At 35.1% G+C, this 20,652-nt stretch overlaps 1 protein-coding gene across 2 annotated transcripts in view; it reads right to left on the bottom strand.

Annotated features, from left to right (window-relative positions):
• Positions 1-59: 59 nt before the first annotated feature.
• The window catches only part of necab2 (N-terminal EF-hand calcium binding protein 2), a 111,907-nt gene continuing 91,314 nt past the window's right edge, over positions 60-20,652 (bottom strand). Inside the window, exons 9-13 of one of the 2 annotated variants that reach the window (XM_051135609.1) lie at positions 17,400-17,456; positions 10,602-10,714; positions 7,819-7,896; positions 4,253-4,344; positions 61-1,798 (exon numbers count right to left, since the gene is read on the bottom strand). In XM_051135609.1, the coding sequence (XP_050991566.1) occupies positions 1,770-1,798; positions 4,253-4,344; positions 7,819-7,896; positions 10,602-10,714; positions 17,400-17,456 (369 nt within the window). In that variant the 3' untranslated portion in view covers positions 61-1,769. Of the gene's footprint in view, positions 1,799-4,252; positions 4,345-7,818; positions 7,897-10,601; positions 10,715-17,399; positions 17,457-20,652 lie in introns of both variants that reach the window. The other variant, XM_051135610.1, reaches the window with a different exon arrangement.

Genomic DNA, 20,652 nt, shown 5'->3' with positions numbered 1-20,652 from the left:
TCTTACAGGTTTGGAACGACATAATTAATAATTAGTAATTAAAGACAGAATTTTCATTTTTGGGTGAATTATCCCTTTAAAAAAAATTGAAAAAAAGCTGAAGCTCTGCATTTGCATTTAGACTATTCTTTAGATTTCATTGGAAACACTTGTACACCTACACAAATTTGTAAATTTATAAATACATTTTCATATAAATGGTTTTTGAACAATTGAATGTGACAATGTAAAAATGTTCATTCATCTCAATTCATTTCGACACCCAAAAAGCTGACAAATGCAATGACAGATCCTTTTTCAGTACTTTATTGAATAGCAGCACTCTACATAATCTAGAATTTTAACAAATTTCAGACGAATATAATACTTTGCATCCCTGCAATAAATCTCTACACTCACTTATAAGAGAGAAAGCCAGTATACGGAAACATACATGGGTATAAGAAGTAGTATTTCATCAAACAATGCCATTAAAAGTGACTGCTCATATAGTAAGTTTGATTCATTTCATATATAGAGAGAGTTTTGTTTTGTTCCGTTACTGGAGTAATATAAAAGAAAATAAGAAATGCACAAAATCCATTTAAAGTAGCATAGCTAAATTCTACGGCAAATAATTTACTGGACATTCATTTGTAACATGCACTCACTGTGAGGGAGAAACGAACTGAACAGAAGGCAGGATCGGTGGGAAAGCAAACGGAAAGGAACGCTGCAGTGTTGAGTTGTTTACACATTGAGCCAACCAGAAATTCACACAAACACAACAGCCTTTGAGTTACTGATCAACAAATGTGAGATGTGAAAGTCTGACCCACTTTTTGCTTGTCCTGAGAAATGATTCGATGCCAAATGTTCAATTATAGAGAAGCAATAAAACTGATGGAAACTTTAATGCCGGTCTCTAACTCTACTCGCTCTTTCTAGATCCATATATTAGCTTTCAAAAATGATCAACATAAAATATTCAATACAACTCTGTTATTACTCAGGATATTCTCTACTCCCTATCAGCGATTCTCATTTACATAAGCATTTCGTCTATACGTCAGGTACGTTGTGCTTTTGGACCAGATGTTAATTTGGTGTGTTGTAAATGTAGGCCCTTCGACTGGCAGAACGCGTCATGCTCATGATTTGACAAAACTACCAGTCTCTCTACATGGCTTAGTGTGTTACACAAATGTGTCATGAAGATACAGTTCAAAGCACTTATAATAACACCAACCTATAACTAGTATCAAATGACCTTTACAGAAATGCTATTGTCCATGGACGGCTGTAGAAATACTTTGCTGCACAGTTTTTGTCTTCTCAGAAGTTGTACCGCAGGGAACTGTTTGCAAAGCAGCGGATGCGTGTTTGAATTGGGATGAAATATTAATCAGCCTTGTTTAGTTTGAAGAGGCTGTTTATGTAAGTTGCTATTTCAAATGCAAATGTGAATGCGAATCAACCAGGTGAGGTTCCCAAATGCTCTGGGGGGTTTTAATGTTGTTTCTGTATGTTGCCGTGGAGGGTGAGAAGGGAATCGGGGACGTGTCTGGCGTCTGCGGCCGACACTACTTTTGGCTCAATATCAAATGGATACTGTGTAAACAAGTAATTACAAAAGAGGAGGAGACAGAGTGGGGAGAGCGCAGAGAGAAAGGGGAGGGGGGTTAGGATAGCAGGGACTGTGACAGAGGGATAGAGAGGGAGATAGAGGAGAAGAAGAGAAGGTTTTCAGGCATAAGGCGGGACGCTCCACCCGCAGACCGGCTCGCTTCTCAGTCTCTGTTCAAGCTGCACCAGGCGGCTAGAAAGAGAGAGACAAAGTCAGTGTCATGATTAAAGAGATACACATTTAATGCCTCAACTTCTGTCTTTATGTACACTACGAGTCAAAAGTTTTTGAACAGTAAGATATTTAGTGTTTTTAAAGAAGTTTCTTCTGTTCACCAAGCCTACATTTGATCCAAAGTACAGTAAAATCTTGAAATATTTTCTACTATTTAAAATAACAGTTTTCTATTTGAATATATTTTAAAATGTATTTTTTTATTTCTGTGATTTCAAAGCTACATTTTCAGCATCATTACTCCATTTTTCAGTGTCACATGATCCTTCAGAAATCATTCTAATATGCTGATTCAATTCAAGAAACATTTTTATTATTATCAATACTGAAAACAGTTGAGTACATTTTTTCAGGATTCTTTGATGAATAGAAAGATCCAAAGATCAGTATTTATCTAAAATAAAAAGCTTTCGTAACATTATACACTATACCGTTCAAAAATTCGGACTCAGTAATTTTTTTTGTTTTTGTTTTGGAAATTATAGATATTATAGAAATTAATACTTCTATTTAGTAAGGCTGCTGCAAATTGACCAAAAATTATGATAAAGTTTCGTCAAAAAAACCTGAAAAAAAAATCTACTCAGCTGTTTTCAACATCATAATAATAATAAAAGTTTTTTGAGCAGCAAATCAGAATATTAGAATGATTTCTAAAAGATCATGTGACTGGAGTAATGATGCTATAAATCACAGGAATAAATGACATTTTAAAATATATTCAAATAGGAAACAGTTATTTTAAATAGTAAAAAATATTTCAAAATGTTACTGTTTTTGCTTTTTTAATCAAGGCAGGCTTGGTAAGCAGAAAAGACTTCTTTAAAATATAATTTTTTGAAAAGTAATTTTTTTTTGACTAATAGTGTATATGCAAATATGTCAACGTCATTTTACAGAAATCATTTCTGTTGTGGTTATGCAAAATGGCACCACATGGTATGGGGTGACTGTTCAAATCACTTCACATCCAAAGAGAAAATGAGAAAGTGTTTTCATTATGCCATGGAAGCAGTAAAAGAATAAGGAAAAAAAGGGGAAAAAATCAAACATTTTGCTTGTATCGTAATAGACAATGCTTAACAGATGAAATATATTAAAAATGTATAGTAATTATCTGTTGATATAGATTATTGCAACTGAGCTATAATAGGCAATGCTTAACAGATGATGTATAACAAAATAATTACAGTAATTATTTATTGAAACATCACTGCAATTGAGCTACTGACAGACTTACTGCAATATTCATGACTTATTATTAAATTAAGAAAATCTTCAATTTGTGATATTTTGAACATTTAAAAAAAAGATATATATATTAAATATATAATTATTAATTATATGTAATTAGTTTTGTATGCTCATCAAGGTTGCATTTATTTGATCAAAATATTTATAATACAAAAACATTAAAAAATAATGTATTCCTGTAATGCAAAGCTGAATTTTCATCAGCCATTACTTCAGTCTCCAGTCATTCTTTAGAAATCATTCTAATATGCTCATTTATTATTAAAAGTATATTGGCAACAGTTGTGCTGCCAAGTATGTTTTTGGAACATGTGATACTTTTTTCAGGATTCTTAGATGAACAAAAAGTTAAAAAGAATTGCATTCATTGAAAATATAAATCTTTTCTAATAATATAAGTCTTTATCACTTTTTATCATTTAAACACATCCTTGCATAATAAAAGAAAAAAAAAGAATAAAAATTTACTGACCCGAAAATTCTAAATGGTAGTATATATTGTTATATATATATTACAAAATATTTCTATTTTAAATAAATGTTCTTTTTATTCGTCAAAGAATCCTGAAAAAAGTATCTCAGGTTCCAAAAAAAACATTAATAATAAATCAACATAATAGAATGATTTCTGAAGGATCATGTGACACTAAAATGTTATTTTACATAGTAGTAATATTTCACAATATTACATTTCTTTCTGTATTTTTGATCAAATAAAAACAGCCCTGATGAGCATAAGAAACTTCTTTAAAAAACAATAAAATCTTACTGATTCCAAACTTTTGAACAGCAGTGTATAGCTATAGATATGTATCTATAGCTATCTGTCTTATCTATAGAGATACTGTGTTATAGGCCACTCCTATTTACAGCTATGTAGGGTAATTACATTGAAATTTTGCAAAAGCTGTCTCCTGACATAGAGCTGAAATAAGCTTGAGAAAATTCCAACTTCAAAAGACATTAATCCAGAGAATGTCAGAGGAGAGGCATGCTGAAAATGAGAGTAATCCTGTAGGGCAGGTAGGAATACATAATGGCTGTGAAATGTAGGGACATCACCCCACAGACTGCACAAGACACAAAAAAGTAGCATCAAAGGCTGGTTTGGCACCAACGCCCAAAGCAGCCCCTACGGCTGGCAGCAGTGGAACGCACCAGGCACAGCGACAGCGGACACAGCCTCGGGCTGGCACAGAGTATCCACTTTCACATGCTGGAAAGCCTTGCAAGCTGCAGTCTGAAGGTGCCTGAGAGAGAGAAGCAGAGAACGTCAGAAAAGGGGCAAAACAAATCAGCACCCTAATGTCTTGAGATACAAAGTAGCAGCAATAATATATTGTTAATGTAGATTGTTGAGCCATGTGGATTTTGAATATAACTTTCTAAAAAATAAATACATCATTTCTATCATTTTGATAATAATAAAGCTCAGTTATTGTATAAAAAAAAAAGTTTAAAATGTGTTTAAACATTAAATTTCACACTTAAACATTACATTTCAACAAGATTTTTAGGACAGAAAACCCAAATTGGAAGTTACTTTAAAAACAAGCAGCTTCCTGTTGGTTGGTGTGGTGAATTTGCGTTACCAACATGAACACAAGCAAATAGAGGGTATGCATGTGACGTCACAGTCAGCTGGAGCGGCTGCGGCTCTGCCCACTGACACGTGTCTACACAGGACGCGAGCGGCGCGGAGCAACTCAACAAAACACAGTAGATCCCATTAATCAGTGATGCTGTCTACACTGGATGCGGCGCGGTGCAGCGCAACACGACAAATCCAGGACAGTAAACTGCTGCCGCGTTCTATTTATGACGTGCTCACACAAATGTTGCTTTATTAAGTTGGCTTGAGAAAGCCAACTTACTGATATGCTATTCTCTTCTGAGACTAAATCTGTCGACACTAACTCGTCCTAGAGCTTTAACTCTACAAACTCCAAACTCAGCCCAGATCTTCAGACTGATCTGGTCGGGTGTGCTATATCTTTTCTAATTGATCGGACTTACGATTTTCCTAAAAATGACGATTAAAATTGGGAAAAATCCCATAGACTTACATTGACGGAATGTTCAAATGAGCCAACACTTTTCAAATTCCAAATGTCAAAACTCCCAGAATCCCTTGAGACTCAATCAAACTTCCCTTCTATGTACTGTATTTCTAATCCATTTAAACTCATTCAAACTCATCTATCTATCTATTTCTAGCAACCAGAATCATGATAGTAACTTGCTAATCATGCTAGAAACATGTTAGTAACTTGCTAATCGTGCTAACAACATGCTAGTAACTTGCTAATCTTGCTAGAAACATGCTAGCAACTTGGTAATCATGCTAGAAACATGCTAGCAACTTGCTAATCATGCTAATAACTTCTTAATCATGCTAACAACATGCTAGTAGCTTGCTAATTATGTTAGCACCATGCTAGTAAAATGTTAGTAACTTGGTAATTATGGTAACAACATGCTAGTAACTTGCTAGTCATGTTAAAAACATACTAGTAACATGCTAGTAACTTGCTAATCATGCTAATAACATGCTAACAACATGCTAATCATGCTACAATCATGCTAGCAACATGCTACTAACTTGCTAATCTTGCTAGAAACATGCTAGCAGCTTACTAATCATGCTAGTAACTTGCTAATCATGCTAACAACATGCTAGTAGCTTGCTAATTATGTTAGCACCATGCTAGTAAAATGCTAATAACTTGGTAATCATGCTAACAACATGCTAGTAACTTGCTAGTCATGCTAAAACATACTAGTAACATGCTAGTAACTTGCTAATCATGCTAATAACATGCTAACATCATGCTAATCATGCTAATAACATGCTAACAACATGCTAATCATGCTACAATCATGCTAACAAAATGCTACTAACTTGCTAATCTTGCTAGAAACATGCTAGCAACTTGCTAATCATGCTAGAAACATGCTAACAATTTGCTAAGCATGCTAGTAACTTGGTAATCATGTTAACAACATTCTAGTAACTTGTTAGTCATGTTAAAAACATACTAGTAACATGCTAGTAACTTGCTAATCATGCTAATAACATGCTAACAACATGCTAATCATGCTACAATCATGCTAGCAACATGCTACTAACTTGCTAATCTTGCTAGAAACATGCTAGCAGCTTACTAATCGTGCTAGTAACTTGCTAATTATGTTAGCACCATGCTAGTAAAAGGCTAGTAACTTGGTAATAATCCTATAAGCATGCTAACAACATGCTAGTACCTTGCTAATGATTATAACATCATGCTAGTCACATGTTAATCATGTTAATAACATGCTAACAACATTCTATCTATTTATCTATCTCTGACAGACTGTATTGCCTTCAGAACATCCAAAGATTAACCTTTTAAAACTACTTTAGAATTCAAACTATTTCAGACTGAATACCATCAAACTTCAAACTTTTTAAAACTTCTTAAACTTTTTAAACTTTATAAACTTTTCAAAGTTTTTAAAACTTTCTGTTCCGGGCTTTCTCAAGCCAACTTAAAGTTTGTCTTGACAAACTTTTTTATCTGGCTGTAAAGTGTTATTCTAACAGTTATGTCAAAGTAATATTCAAAATCACGTTATTATTTCTGTCTCTCTCAGATTGTTTTCAGATTTCAGTCTCAGATAGCCAAAAAAAAAAAAAAAAAAAAAAAGCATAAATACATTAAATACAAATCACTCTTGTTTTCTCGGCGCTTCACATTAGCGGTCGGCAGAGCTTCAGAAACATTCCCTTCATATTTTTGATACTAAAATTAATATCGTGAAACTCTACTGAATTCAAATTCAATTAATATTCGATTGTATGAAATGCAAGTGCACGTTTGTTTGAGCTTTCGTTGCTACTGTATCACATGTATGTGCGTTGATCAGTTGTGAGTAAAAGTAAAAATTAAATCTGAATTTATAAATGATGAATGATGCACTCACTTGTCGATTTATTCATTCTCTGAAAAGATCAGGATGAGCAAGCGACAGATAGCAAGATTTCATGTGTTGCCTCCTGTGGCAGCACATTATTTATAGCAACGTTTGCATTAAGGCCAGTAAAATCACATTTATCATCCATTTTGCATGCAAAGTAATGGCATATTTCACTACTACTGCTCTTTATTTATTAATTTCGGGCGCATTGATAGAGTTTCATCTGTTTGATCCATCGCGTTTAAAATATAATAAATACAGGTATTTTTCCAGTACCGGTATACCGCGCATCCCTATTTCCTATAGAGTGTTTTCACGACGTGTCATCAGTCGGCCATATTGGCAGCGCTGAACGTAACAATACCACATAACCGAATGAAACTCACATATTTTGCTGATTATTGCTGCTGAAAATGGTCAATTATTGTCATGTTTTGGGCTGTACAAATTGGTCAGACCAGGTAAAACATTTGGAGTACTACAGACTACAGACAAGGAGAAGAGTGCAAAAGGCGTTTACGGTTGGACAGGATTTCCAGGGTAAGAATCTTGACAACATTCAAGTTTGTTCTTATTTCTGGTCAGGTAGGTGAAATATTAGGCTAATATCTTAATTAATACGGCTTACAAACTTTAGTTAGACAAACTATTACACCCTTTCATGCTTACTAATGGCAAGCAAGATGATCGGAGTTTAGAGAGAAGATCCCAGTCAACACGACAAACCCTGTGTCACACACAGGAGAAAAGGTGTTTTACTGTACCTCTTCCATTCCTCCTCTCCGTCCCAGAACTCATACACCACAAAGGAAAGGCCGTCAGGCAGCCGCACAGCTGTCACACTGGAGAGAGATAAACAGAAGAACAAAGGTGAAAAAGCACTGAACCTTCTAGAAACAAACAGTGAGAATAAAGAAAACAAGGGTAATGTGTTCAAGGACAGGGAAACAACTTCTAATCTATAGAAAATGTAAACAGAACCTTAATTATCCATAGTACTGTATGAACCTCCACTTGATGGCAGTACCTCCTCATATATTTCTGCTCTGTTTTTTTTATTGCCTCCGGGGCTGCAGCTGTAGCAATGATTAGCATTAGCTCAATAAATCAACAGAAGTCTAAACATCAGCCACTTCAGACACTCCTCAAACTTTCATTAGAGGCAGCAACGCTGCAGCGAGTAGCTTTTTAGTGCTTTCTTGATGGGGAAATGATTCAAGCTTTATTCAGTCTTGGGTCGCTGACATGTTACAGAACCTGCCAGGTCGTAACTCCAGCAGCTGTAGATGTTTAAAATCACTGTTAATTGTTTTTGCCATATCCATTTTACATCTGTAATTTAATGTATTTAAGAGATAAACAAAATATTCATTAAAAACAAATGTAGGATATGAGTGCAGACTTAATGTGAGCTATTTGACTGTTAATTACATTATTCAGTAGCCTGCATGGCAAAAGTTGTTTGAGAGGAAACTTCAAAATCATGCTTTCTTGCTCCAATGAATCCTTCACAGAATGTGCATTTAGAAAGTAAACAGGTTCAGTTTTGGTGTCATTTTGACTTTATTAACAGAGGTGTATTATTGTTGTGAACAATAGTATTTCAAGCTTGGTGTTATTGAGTTATAAGAGTTTATTTGAATGGAATGAGCGGTTGAGAAAATGAAAGAGCATTTCAAAAACTGACTTTAGCTTCCTCAAACTCTAAGGATTTCACAAACTTGATAAAATAATAGAGTGGAGGAAAGTTGAAAGAAATAAGGCAGATAAAGGGGAGGCTACAGAGATGACAGTTCAGCAGCAAATGGGTCTTTGCAGAAGCTTGCAGATGTTCTCACTGATCAATTATTCACTAGTCTGATGTGAATCATGACGGCAGTACAAAATGCTGCCACACAAAGCCCTCTCTCAGAGAACTGACTCAGGGAGCTTCCTTGAGAAACACTACAAAGGACCTATTTTACTCACTGCTCTTACATTAATATTTCATCCTGTGGGGCTGAAAAATGCTCTTGGTCCTGGCCTGACCAAAAATTTCTAAATGAAGCAACTACTGTTCAAAAGTCTGGGGTTGGTAAGACTTGTTTTAATGTTTAAATTTAGCGCTCAATTACTAAACATTTGTGCTGCTTAACTGGCTGACTTTTTTCCTTGATTTTCAGAATTCAATGTAAAAGTCTTTGCTGTCACTTTTGATCAGTTTATTGCATACTTGCTGAATTATTTAGCCATTAAAGGGATACTTCACGCAAAAATGAAAATTCTGTCATTAATGACTCACCCTCATGTTGTTCCAAACCCGTAAGGTCTTCAAAACGCAAGTTAAGTTTAAGAGCTTTCTAAAACCCTGCATAGACATCAACGCAACTGACATGTTCAAGGCAGAGAAAGGTAGTAACGACATCAATAAAATAGTCCATGTGACATGTGGTTCAACCTTAATTTTATGAAGCTATGAGAATACTTGCGCTGCATTGCTGTCTATGCAGGGTCAGAAAGCTCTTGGATTTCATCAAAATTTGTGTTCCGAAAATAAACAAAGGTCTTACGGGTTTTTTATTTTGGGTGAACTATCCCTTTAATTTCTTAAAAATAAAATAATCTTACTGACCCCTTTTGAATGGTAGCTTATCTAGGTTTAACCAGGGAACACAAATGGTAACTTACTGATTTAAAACATTTCAGGACTATTTTTTATCTTTTAGGCCTTTGTAAACGCTGTGTATTAATACTGCAGAAAAAAACAGCAATTGTTTAGCCAGTTTCATCATTAATTCATGAGTTTGAATAACAACACTCCCCTCTGCTCGCCTGCCATCTTTATACACAGGAGGAGAAACAATACAGTGTCATATTTAACACGTCAGGGATAAATACACAATGTATTTGTGAGAGATGCACAGGTTCATTTTTTAAGAATTGCATAGTGGTATAGTTTTTGTTACCCTCCAATAGACACTTTGACACTTATATACAAAATACATACATCATTCCCTCAGGAGATAAAAAATAACTGAAAACACTTCAGTTTGACATTACAAAAAAAGCACAGAATGCTTTTTGGACTATCATACTGACAGCTAAATTTAATATGAGGGAATGAGGTAAATGCTCACTAGAAGGTCAAGCTTAAAAGGATAGTTCACCCAAAATTAAAAATTCTGGCATTAATTACTAACCCTCCTGTCGTTCCAAACCCGTAAGACCTTTGTTCATCTTCAGAACAAAAATTAAGATACTTTTGACGAAATCCGAGAGCTTTCTGAACCATAGACAGCAACACAACTGACACATTCAAGGCCCAGAAAGGTAGTAAGGACATCGTTCAAATAGTTCATGTAACATCAGTGGTTCAACCGTAATTTTATGAAGCTACGAGAATACTTTCTGTGCGCAAAGAAAATAAAAAGAAAACAAAAAAAACAACTTTTATTCAAAGATTTCTTCTCTTATGGGTTTGGAACGACATGAGGGTGAGTAATTAATGACAGAATTTTCAATTTTGGGTGAACTATCCTTTTAAGACAAACACATAAAGTCAACTCACTGGAAACAGTCTCTCTGAGCAGACACATTCTTCAGGTATTGTTTCAGGGCTTCGCAGAACTCTCCCAGCTGCTTCTGGGAAACATTCATCTCCTGGCGGATCAGGTAGAGAGACTGAAGAAAGAAAAGGAGAGTGAGAGAGAGAGACAAAGTGGCAGATTAGTTTCCAATAGCCTGAATACATAATGAAAACTGTGAGTCTGGAGGGATGATTAAACTTGTGATTAAAATGCGTGGAAAGTTTACGAACACTTTGAATATTATTAACATTTGTTTTGTTGGTATTCGCTTAATATTCTCTTTAGCCAAAAATAAATAAATAAAGCCAGACACATTTAGAGATTCAAATCGCAGTGTAACGGGTTGAAGAAATCATAAGTAATAAACACTTAACTTTAAACCCGTTTAGGAAAAGCAAACTGCCTTGAAAGCTTTGACCCTCATTTACTAAGAGTCATGCAGCTATATTGCAGATGAAGGGTTATGCAAGATCTGCATATGGTTATTCCTTTAGGACAAGGAGAAATAAATATGACACATACCAGACTGTAAAATCAATACAGCTACTCTTTTGGATTGTCGCCTAAGTAACTAATTAATTCCCAGTGTAATCTAAATGATGTAGGATTGTGGGAGTGTGGTTGGCTACCAAATAAAACAGTACTGGCCTGTGAAACAAAAATTTATAACATTTCCAGAAGGATAATTGTAGACCTTAACGGAAATGAAACTGAACTGCTTCTGACTTGCCTATTTCACATAATTGCACCTCTCGTGTAACATGTCACTCAGGCCTCCCACTCCTTTCTAAAATGGTGCTGTCATCTTGAACCAGTTTTATTAAGTCTGAGAGATTTGATTAAATAACTGACATTACCCTGCAACAGACTAAGAAATGATAGGTTTAAATGTAATAATTGCTCGGCAGACTATTTCCACACTGCAGAGCACCCTGAGGAGCCTGACGCACTGATTAACATCTGCATTTATATGCTGGAAATCATAAAAGTTTAAGATGCCTATATGCCACTTCATTTCAACTTAAAGTAATATCCTGTGAAATGTTTATAATTCACCACAGTTCAAACGTTTGGGGTCAGTAGGATTTTTTTTTTATTATTCAATTAATACTTTTATTTACAAAGTATACATTAAATTGACCAAAAGTAATTAAGCTTTCTATTTAAAATAAATGCTGTTCTTTTAAACTTTATATTCATTAAAGAATCCTGAAAAAGTATCATGTTTTGCACAAAAATAAGCAGAACAACTGGTACATACAGTAAGCATTGATAATAATAAGAAATGCTTCTTCTTGAGCACCAAATCAGCATATCATGTGACACTGAAGACTGGAGTAACGACTGCTGAAAATTCAGCTTTCCCATCACAGGAATTAATTATATTTTAAATTGTAATAACAGTTCACAATCTTACTGTTTTTACTGTATTTCTGATCAAATAAATGCAGCCTTGGTGAGTTTCCCCAAACTTTTGAACAGTTGTGTATATTATCCTATAACCAGGCCCACTGCTATGGAAGCACGTTTCCACCACTGAATAAAAAAAAAATTAAATAAGGTTATTGCGACTTTTTATCTTACAATTCTTTTTTTTCTCAGAATTGCATGATAAAAACTCTCAATTCTGACTTTTTTTTTTTTTTTTTACAAATGCAAGTTTATCTCTTGCAATTCAGACTTTTTTTTTCATGCAATTCTGACTTTATTCTCAGAACAGTGAGATCTAAACTCACAACTGAGCTATAAAGTGCAATTTTGGAGGAAGAGAAAGACTGATGTTCTCCGAATTGCTTATTCTTATGGTTTATATCTCACAATTCTAAGAAAAAAAGTCACAATTGTGAGATATAAACTCGCAATTCTGAGAAAAAGTCACAAACTGATATAAAGTTGCAATTCTGAGAAAAAAACTCAATTGTGATATGAACTCGCAATTTTAAGAAAAAGTCACAACTGTGACATACAAACTCAATTCTGAGAAAAAAGTAACAAGTGCAAAATATAAATTCGCAATTCTGAGAAAAAGTCACAATTGTGAAATATAAACTTGAAATTCTGATAAAAAGGTCACAATTTCGAAATAAAAATGTGCAATTCTGAGAAAAAAGTAACAATTGCGAAATACAAACTCACAATTTTAAAAAAAAATAACAATTGCAAAATATAAACTCTTATATAAATTCTGAGGAGAAAAGTCACAATTCTGAGAAAAAGCCACAAGTGCACAAACTTGCAATTTATAGTCACAATTCTGAGAAAAAGTGTAAAATATAAGTGTAAAATATAAACAGTCACAAGTGCGAGACAAACTTGAAATTTACAGTCAGAATTGCGAAATATAAACTCGCAATTCTGAGGAAAAAAATTCAATTGCGAGATATAAATTCGCAATTCTGAAAAAAAGTCGGAATTGTGGGTTTATATCACTCAATTCTGAGGAAAGATGTCCAATTTACAAGTTTATCTCACAATTCTAACTTCATAACTCGCAACTGTGACTTTGTATCATGCAATTCTGAGAATAAAAAGTCTGAATTACGAAATAAGTCGCAATGACTTTTTTTTAAAATTCATTACCAGGTAAACTTTGCAGAATTATTTACATTTTCGCTAAAAGAAAAGTCTTCAGATTCAGTCTGGGTTTGCCTTTAACTTTTATATGCCATTATTAAAACCAAACAACCTCACTGCAACACAAATCATAACTTCACAGGAGTGAAAAAGGGTATGTTTTTTAGAGAAACTAGGCTGTAGTGTGTATGCTATAACTAAGGTGTCACATCTTTAATAGAGCATGTGCTGTTCCCCGGCAGGTGGGAAAGATAAAACCCGAGCGAAAACCATTAGGCCCTTTGATTTGACAGTCGTCCCGCTCCCCGAAGGCGAGGGCAATAAAAGAGCAGAAGCCTGGTAATAAACCCTGAACTTAATCAAGAGCACTATGCCACCCAACGCTAGTCAGAATGCAATCAGAAACACTACATTACCCAACCTACACAAAACTCAATAAGTATCATTCTGTTTTCCCATTCTCCTCCACTGGAGGCCTGATCTGATGAGTACGTACGAATAATTAGAGAAACGCACAAGGATTCTGAATCCAATTTTCTTCGCGTTTCGACATGTGGCTGATCCGAACGAGCTGCATTGAGACCGATTGCACTAATGTCTTTCATTAGTCTTCAGTGTTTGTTTGAACAGCGAGGGGGCTTCATTCAGACTCAGTGCCGTGGAATAAACTGATAAAACAAAGCAAGCATATGTGACCCGTAGTCTAAATGTTAAGAGGCTTTGGGCTCAGTGGGATATTGTATTGTTAGAATACTTAAATCTCTCGCTCTGATTGGAGCCAGGTTAGTAACCTTTCTTGTGTGTACTGCAATGTCTCTCATTTGGGTTTATGTGAATTAGCAATCCCTGATGTGGTGAATGTGCTTTGTGTATATGCACATGTATGTGTGTGTGTGTGTTTTTTCTTTGTCTCAGAAGGGAACCTAAACTAATGAACCCTAAAGACCCCCATGTGGAGTTGAACTGCTCCACTTCTACATTATGCATCAGACTGTGAAACACACACACACTTGCACTAAGAGAGGAGAGAGTATTTTATGTGCCCAATTTCCTACCATGTAAGTGAGGAGAATGTCTCAGGTACAGTGTGAGCCCATAAAAAAAAACGGATCCTCAAAGGGTTTGAAAAATTTCACTGTTACCATGGAAACTGGGGAATACCGTCCCATTTCTGTCTGATTGGCATCTTTCTACCCCCATTTTTCCTTTCACTGCTAACACTAAATCGCATTTTAATTTCTCCCCTTTTGAACTTTAGCATCTCTTTAAATGAGCTGCTTTGTTCAAGTCTGAGAGGCACAAATGGAAGCAGCTCGTTTTTCTTTCTGCGTCCGCCCCATGATAATTCCCTCTAAATGAGCAAAGATGGCTTTCAGATATGTAGTTGTATAACTCCTTCAGATAGCTCTCCCATTCTCTTTCTGCCTATCTTCGGTGGTTTTATCAGCAGACGGCTGATTTATATTCCTCCCGGCCAATCAAGACAAGCACTGCGGGTGGTGTAAGAGTCTATTTAAGTCAGTGAATACAGCCTGTAAAGTATAAACCGCTGAGCTAACAGATGCATTGAGCTGTTGGACTGATCAGTCATTAGTCCACTCTCTATAAAAACGTCCTGAGGAGAAGATAAGAGCTCTCCCTTCTTGCAGCATCTCCACTCTGTAATAGACATCAAACAGCCATTGTTTTCTTATATTTGGAGGGGGCAACACAGTGATGCTTGAACATTTTGTTTATGCACATAAAATGTACAACCTGTATGTTTGTATTGTAATGATTTACATTGATATTTACAGGAGGAAAACCAAAAACCGAATTAGCAATAATCATATGCTAATATATGCATTCATGCATATTTAAATAAGTGAGTGTGTGGAGAAATACACTATTGATGTAATAAAGATCTGCTCCCTTTTGTTTAAAAGGGATAATTCACCCAAAAATGAAAATTGTTATTAATTACTCATCCTCATATTGTTCCAAACCCATATGACCTTGGGTCATCTTTGGAACACAAATTAAGATAGTTTTGATGAAATCCGAGAGCTTTCTGACCAGCACTGCAAGTAATAAATGACAGAATTTTCATTTTTGGGTGAACTATCTCTTTAAATATTCAGCACTTAACTTTTCATACCAAAATGTTTCTTGTTACTAAAATTAGGTTCATTTCGTTAACATGTTTTCTTGTCATCTCAATGTCAAAATGCATGCAGTTTACTTAGGGCACTATGAAATCCTTTACATTTTTTCCCAAATTCAGTTATTTTCCTTTTTAGTTTTTTTGGACTCCTTTTTAATGGTTAAATTAAATTAATCAAAAAGCATGTCTAATTAATTAAAATAAAAAAATTAAAATTTATTCAATTTAACATCAATATAAACAGAAAATACATACAGAGCTCAAGAAAAAATGTTTTATTTTTTCTCACCTTATGTTTTATTGTTATTGTTTTAGCATGCCTAATTATTTGAATGCATAAAAACAACTTTTATTTATTCTTACAATAGTCTTATGAAATGTTTTGTTCCCCCTCAGAAATTCTCTGGGGTGTATTAAAATTTTTTTCTGGTTATCAAATGAAGGCATAAAACAGATTTAATTTATCTTTTAATTAATGAAAACTAATTTTTATTTTTTGGCAAATAAATGGGATTTACTATTAAAAATTAAACAGAGGAAATATTTTGTGATTATTTCTTAAAAAATAAAGTTTGATTATTTTTTTTTTCAACAGTAGTAGTAGAAGTATTATCAATAATCTACTAAATAACAGTAATATGGGCCTATTTCTGGCACAATGTCTTCAAGTTACACCGAACTTTTATTTTGACGGATTGTCGTGAATTCCTTTAGATATCTGCGTGTATATGATATGAAGCTAGTTTCACTCAAATGAAACGGCAAATGCTCATGAAGTGACTCTCAGTGCAGTTCTGGAGATGTTTTTCATGTCCTCATTTACGAGCAGTAAACAAAACTGAGCACCTATGGCGTTTATTTATTCATTCATTCATTCATTCATTCATTCATTCAGTATGAGGGAGACGCAGAGCATGCAGATTCATATTTATAATTAGTCTTTTTGCAGCTTAATATTTACAGATACTAGTCCATATCGCGATTTTATTAAGGTGTAGTGACCTACTTTTGATTAATTAGTCCAACTTTTAAATTCCGTGACATTCTGTGTTAAAATGTAAATTCCGTTTTTATGACTGGATTCCGCAATTTCCGCGTTTTCCACATTATTTTTGCAGAAGTCACCATTCCCTAAATTTACTATAAGCAAATGCAGCAATAGTCACTTGTACACAAACAAATAGCTTGGAAATGCCAGTCATTGTTTTAAAATGGCTCTTTTCTGCTCTGTATAATATTCACGGCAGATAACACTGCAGGAAACCCTGACATTATCGTAGGTGTGATGAACTAATTCCAGAAATATCTTCCGTGTCCAAAAATAATGCTTGTGTTAACCAACAAACACAGAGGCACACTTTGAAGCTGTCAGGTGGAACCTGCTCAACCCCCATTTTGTCTTGAAACTGACAAGGATTAATGGATAAAAAGAAACAATTCAATTACCCCTGATCCTTCCAATGCCAATAAGATGGGAGTCAATTTGAGCTAAGATCTCTGTTACACACTGAACTCAGTTGCACTTTTCCTATTTTTAAACACAGCAATCTTTTCTTTATTACATCTGAAACTTTTAAATCACAAAGTTCTACAAGAGATTAAATCCCAGCACTCCCATACTTTAACTGAACAAAACCGTATGACATTTTTGTGCTTTTCCCATAATGCGCTGCTGGGTGTATCGCTGGTCCACAGAGCGGGACTGATTTGTGGCCAGGTGAGGTGTAGTTTGATACTGCCTATTATCTTTTAAAGGCACAAATGACTCCTGGAGCATGCTGGTATTAAACTGAGCTGGTGCTTTCATATAAAGTGGCTAAGTCCTGAGGAACAGGTGGCAGATGTGCTGCAGGTGTGTGGAACAGCATGAGGAGTGCTAGAGAGACCCATGAGGAGTCAAGCTTGATTTGACAGAGGTCTATTCAGTGATTTTGAGTAATAACTTTTCTTTTGTGTTTTAACATGGAGGGAAATGGTGAAATTGATCATGCATTTTCTTTGAGGACTTTATGCATTTTTTTTATCATGCTTTTTGGTATGTAAGACGTGCTTTAGTACTTACTGCGCTAGTTGTGCCATCAGTGTCTGTTAGTCGCTGATGTAGGTCAAACCAAACTGTCTGCAACAAAAACCAGAACAGAAAAGCCACTAGTGAATTCACTGTCTCCCTCAGCTGCCCTTCACTGATGCTGTCTGTCTGCGAACACTCAATCAGGTGAGCTCATGAGAGATGAATCACTTAAACACATCTGCCTGACCTTACAATAAAAAAAAGAAACTATTTGTTAAAGAAAAAAGTTTACGTATAATATAGTTATTTTGGATTAATGTTTAAAGGATTAGTTCATTCCAGAATTAAAATTTCCTGGTAATTTACTCACCCCAAAGCCATCCAAGATGTTCATATCTTTCTTCAGTTGAAAAGAAATACTAACCACACGTGACCTATCCAATATGATTGTATACTGCGTTAAGTCGTAGATGCGCATTGCAAAGCTAGGGCAAGATAAGCATTTGTGCTAAAAATTATGCCAATTTTTTTTTTTTTTTTAGAAAATGACTGATTGTTTAGCTAGATAAGACACTTATTCCTCGGCTGGGATTGTGTAGAGTCCTTTGAAGCTGCACTGAAACTGCAATTTGGACCTTCAACCCGTTTACTCCCTTTGAAGTCCACTATATAAAGAAAAATCCTGGAATGTTTTCCTCAAAAACCTTAATTTCTTTTTAACTGAAGAAAGAAAGACATGAACATATTGGATGAAATGGGGGTGAGTAAATTATCAATTTTAATTTAGGAGTGAACTAATCCTTTTTAGAAGTTCATATTCTTATAAATGTGTGTAATTGCCTATCATTCAATGTGGGTCACTCATGAAAAAGAAAAGTAATATTAAACATTTATTATATTTGCTTTTAAATCTTGCATTCAATTAAATGAATTAATGCATTTATGATGTTAAACTGATTTTCAGCTCTATTTTGGTCACCACAATCAACCACAGCTTACAGTATTTAACCATATTTTGCATTTTACGTAAATATTAAATACAGAAGCCATTTAGTTTTTCAGGTGCTAGCTATGACATAAAATCTCTTATTTCTTCACAATTTGTGTGATTGAGTTGACAAAAATTAAGCATAATTACTTATAAAGTACAAAAATGCAGAACTCATCAGGGCCTGTGTGATGTTGTGGAACTTAAAATAGATACGGAATATGGAAACATTCAGGATGGCAACTAACTTTGCCTGATTTTTCAAATGTTTTCATAAGTATCTAACATTATTCTCAACACTACAGCTCTGAAACTTAAAATAACGAGGTATATTTACCTCTTTCTTCAGTCCTTCAGTTTTCTTTAAAAATATATGTATATTTCTATTTTTAATAAATTATTTCTAGATAAAATACTGACTCTGAAGCAGATGGTTTTACAAGCAGAAAAGGATAAAAATGTCATGATTTTGATTAAATACAGAGAATTTCACAAGAAATTGTACATTTGGGTTAAGAACAATTAACCCAAACATATTCTCGATTCATTTCCAAATAGAAATGTTGCTATTTTAACATTCTGTTTTAAAGGATTAATTAACTCCTGGATTAACATTTCCTGATCATTTACTCACCCCCATATAATCAGAGATGTTCAGACTACTTTCTTTCTTGAGTTGAATAGAAAAGGTTTATGAGAAAAAAACATGCCACCATATAGAGAACTTTAATGGGAGCCAATGGGTTGAAGGTCCAAACTGCAGTTTCAGTGCAGCTTCAAACGGCTCTACACGATTCCAGCCGAGGAACAAGGGTCTTATCTAGCGAAATGATCTTTGGTCATTTTCCAAAAAAATCTTATATACTGGAATCACATTGGGAAGGCCACACACGGTTAGTTCTTCGTCTGTGTAATCTGGTTCAAAAAGGGTAAGTTAGAGGTTCTCCTCCAAATTCAAAATCATCTGACATTGTTGTTTTAACTTTTTTTTGTAAAGGGCGTTTGACTTTCTTTGCACATTCGCTCTGTAAACACTGGGTTGGTGCTTCCACCTTTCCAACGTGACTACGTAATGCGTGAAGTCAAGCTAGTGCAAGACAAGCATTTGTGGTTAAAAAGTATATAAATTGACTTGATTTTTTTTTTAGAAAATGACAGATTGTTTTGCTAGATAAGACCTTTATTCCTCAGCTGGGATTGTGTAGAAGCCATTTGAAACTGCAATTTGGACCTTCAACCCATTGGCCACCATTGAAGTCCACCACATGGTGAAAAATCCTGGAATGTTTTTGACTGAAGAAAGACATAAACATCTTAGATGATATGGGGGTGAGTAAATTATCAGGAAATTTTGATTCAGGAATGAACTAAGCCTATAGCGGTTGTAGGATGTTTTCTAGTATCAAGAATCTACGCATTGAGAGAAAGCCTGTGAGTATTATTTCCCTTCCTCAATGTAGAAGCTAAAAACACTGTCACTGGGATGTAATGATGTATGCAGACAATAAAAAATGCTGAGAAAAAAACAGTATATATTTCATATATTCTCTCTATATTCCAAATATAGGCACTCTATGAATTCATGAGGAATTTACATCAGCCATGACACTGAAAAGTTTACACCATCGCAATGTATGAATCATTCTATGCTTCATAAAAAGACAGGCGCTGGTATCTCCTGTCAGTCCATCCATAAGTGAACAGGGATAGTGTGGAATATTCTTTCCCATCACGGAATGACAGAGTACATAATGGCCGGTAATGATGCCACAAATTCGCGCAGCTGTCTCTCTCACTGAGAATAGTGATGGCGGGTTATCCATCAAAAATAATAGCAAGAATGACAACCGCCGCACTGTTGAGGATGAATACTGCAGGAACGGCTTGAGCGTTAAGTCCCCACGGTGATTGGAGGCTATCAGGGTGCCACAACTGGATAGAAAAGGAAATGATGCGTTTCCTAAAGCTGTGGGAGCGCATTATGCAGACAACAAGAGCGCTCTGATGACTGATCCAGCTGTGAGCCAAAGCGGGTCACCAAAGTCAGGCTGCCCTGTCTAAAGCGACAGTGAGGATGGCGAACAGGACAGGACAGACGTACAGTGCTATGTTTGACATTTCAATTAAACTGAAGACTTTGAGGATGGATGTTTAGAGAAGCATATGGTAAATCCTGCACAGACCCAGGTGTGCTGCAGACCGGGTTGTATTGATCAACTATGGCAGATCTCACAGTGGACTGAGCAGAAGAACGAGTTCAATAAGGCAACTGGAAAACATTGTCACTGATTTGAGAACTTTGAAGGCAAGCCAAAC

Source organism: Labeo rohita, chromosome 18 (assembly GCF_022985175.1).
Source record: "Labeo rohita strain BAU-BD-2019 chromosome 18, IGBB_LRoh.1.0, whole genome shotgun sequence".
In the NCBI taxonomy this organism is placed as follows: domain Eukaryota; kingdom Metazoa; phylum Chordata; class Actinopteri; order Cypriniformes; family Cyprinidae; genus Labeo; species Labeo rohita.
This window is presented reverse-complemented; position numbering and strand designations above follow the sequence as displayed.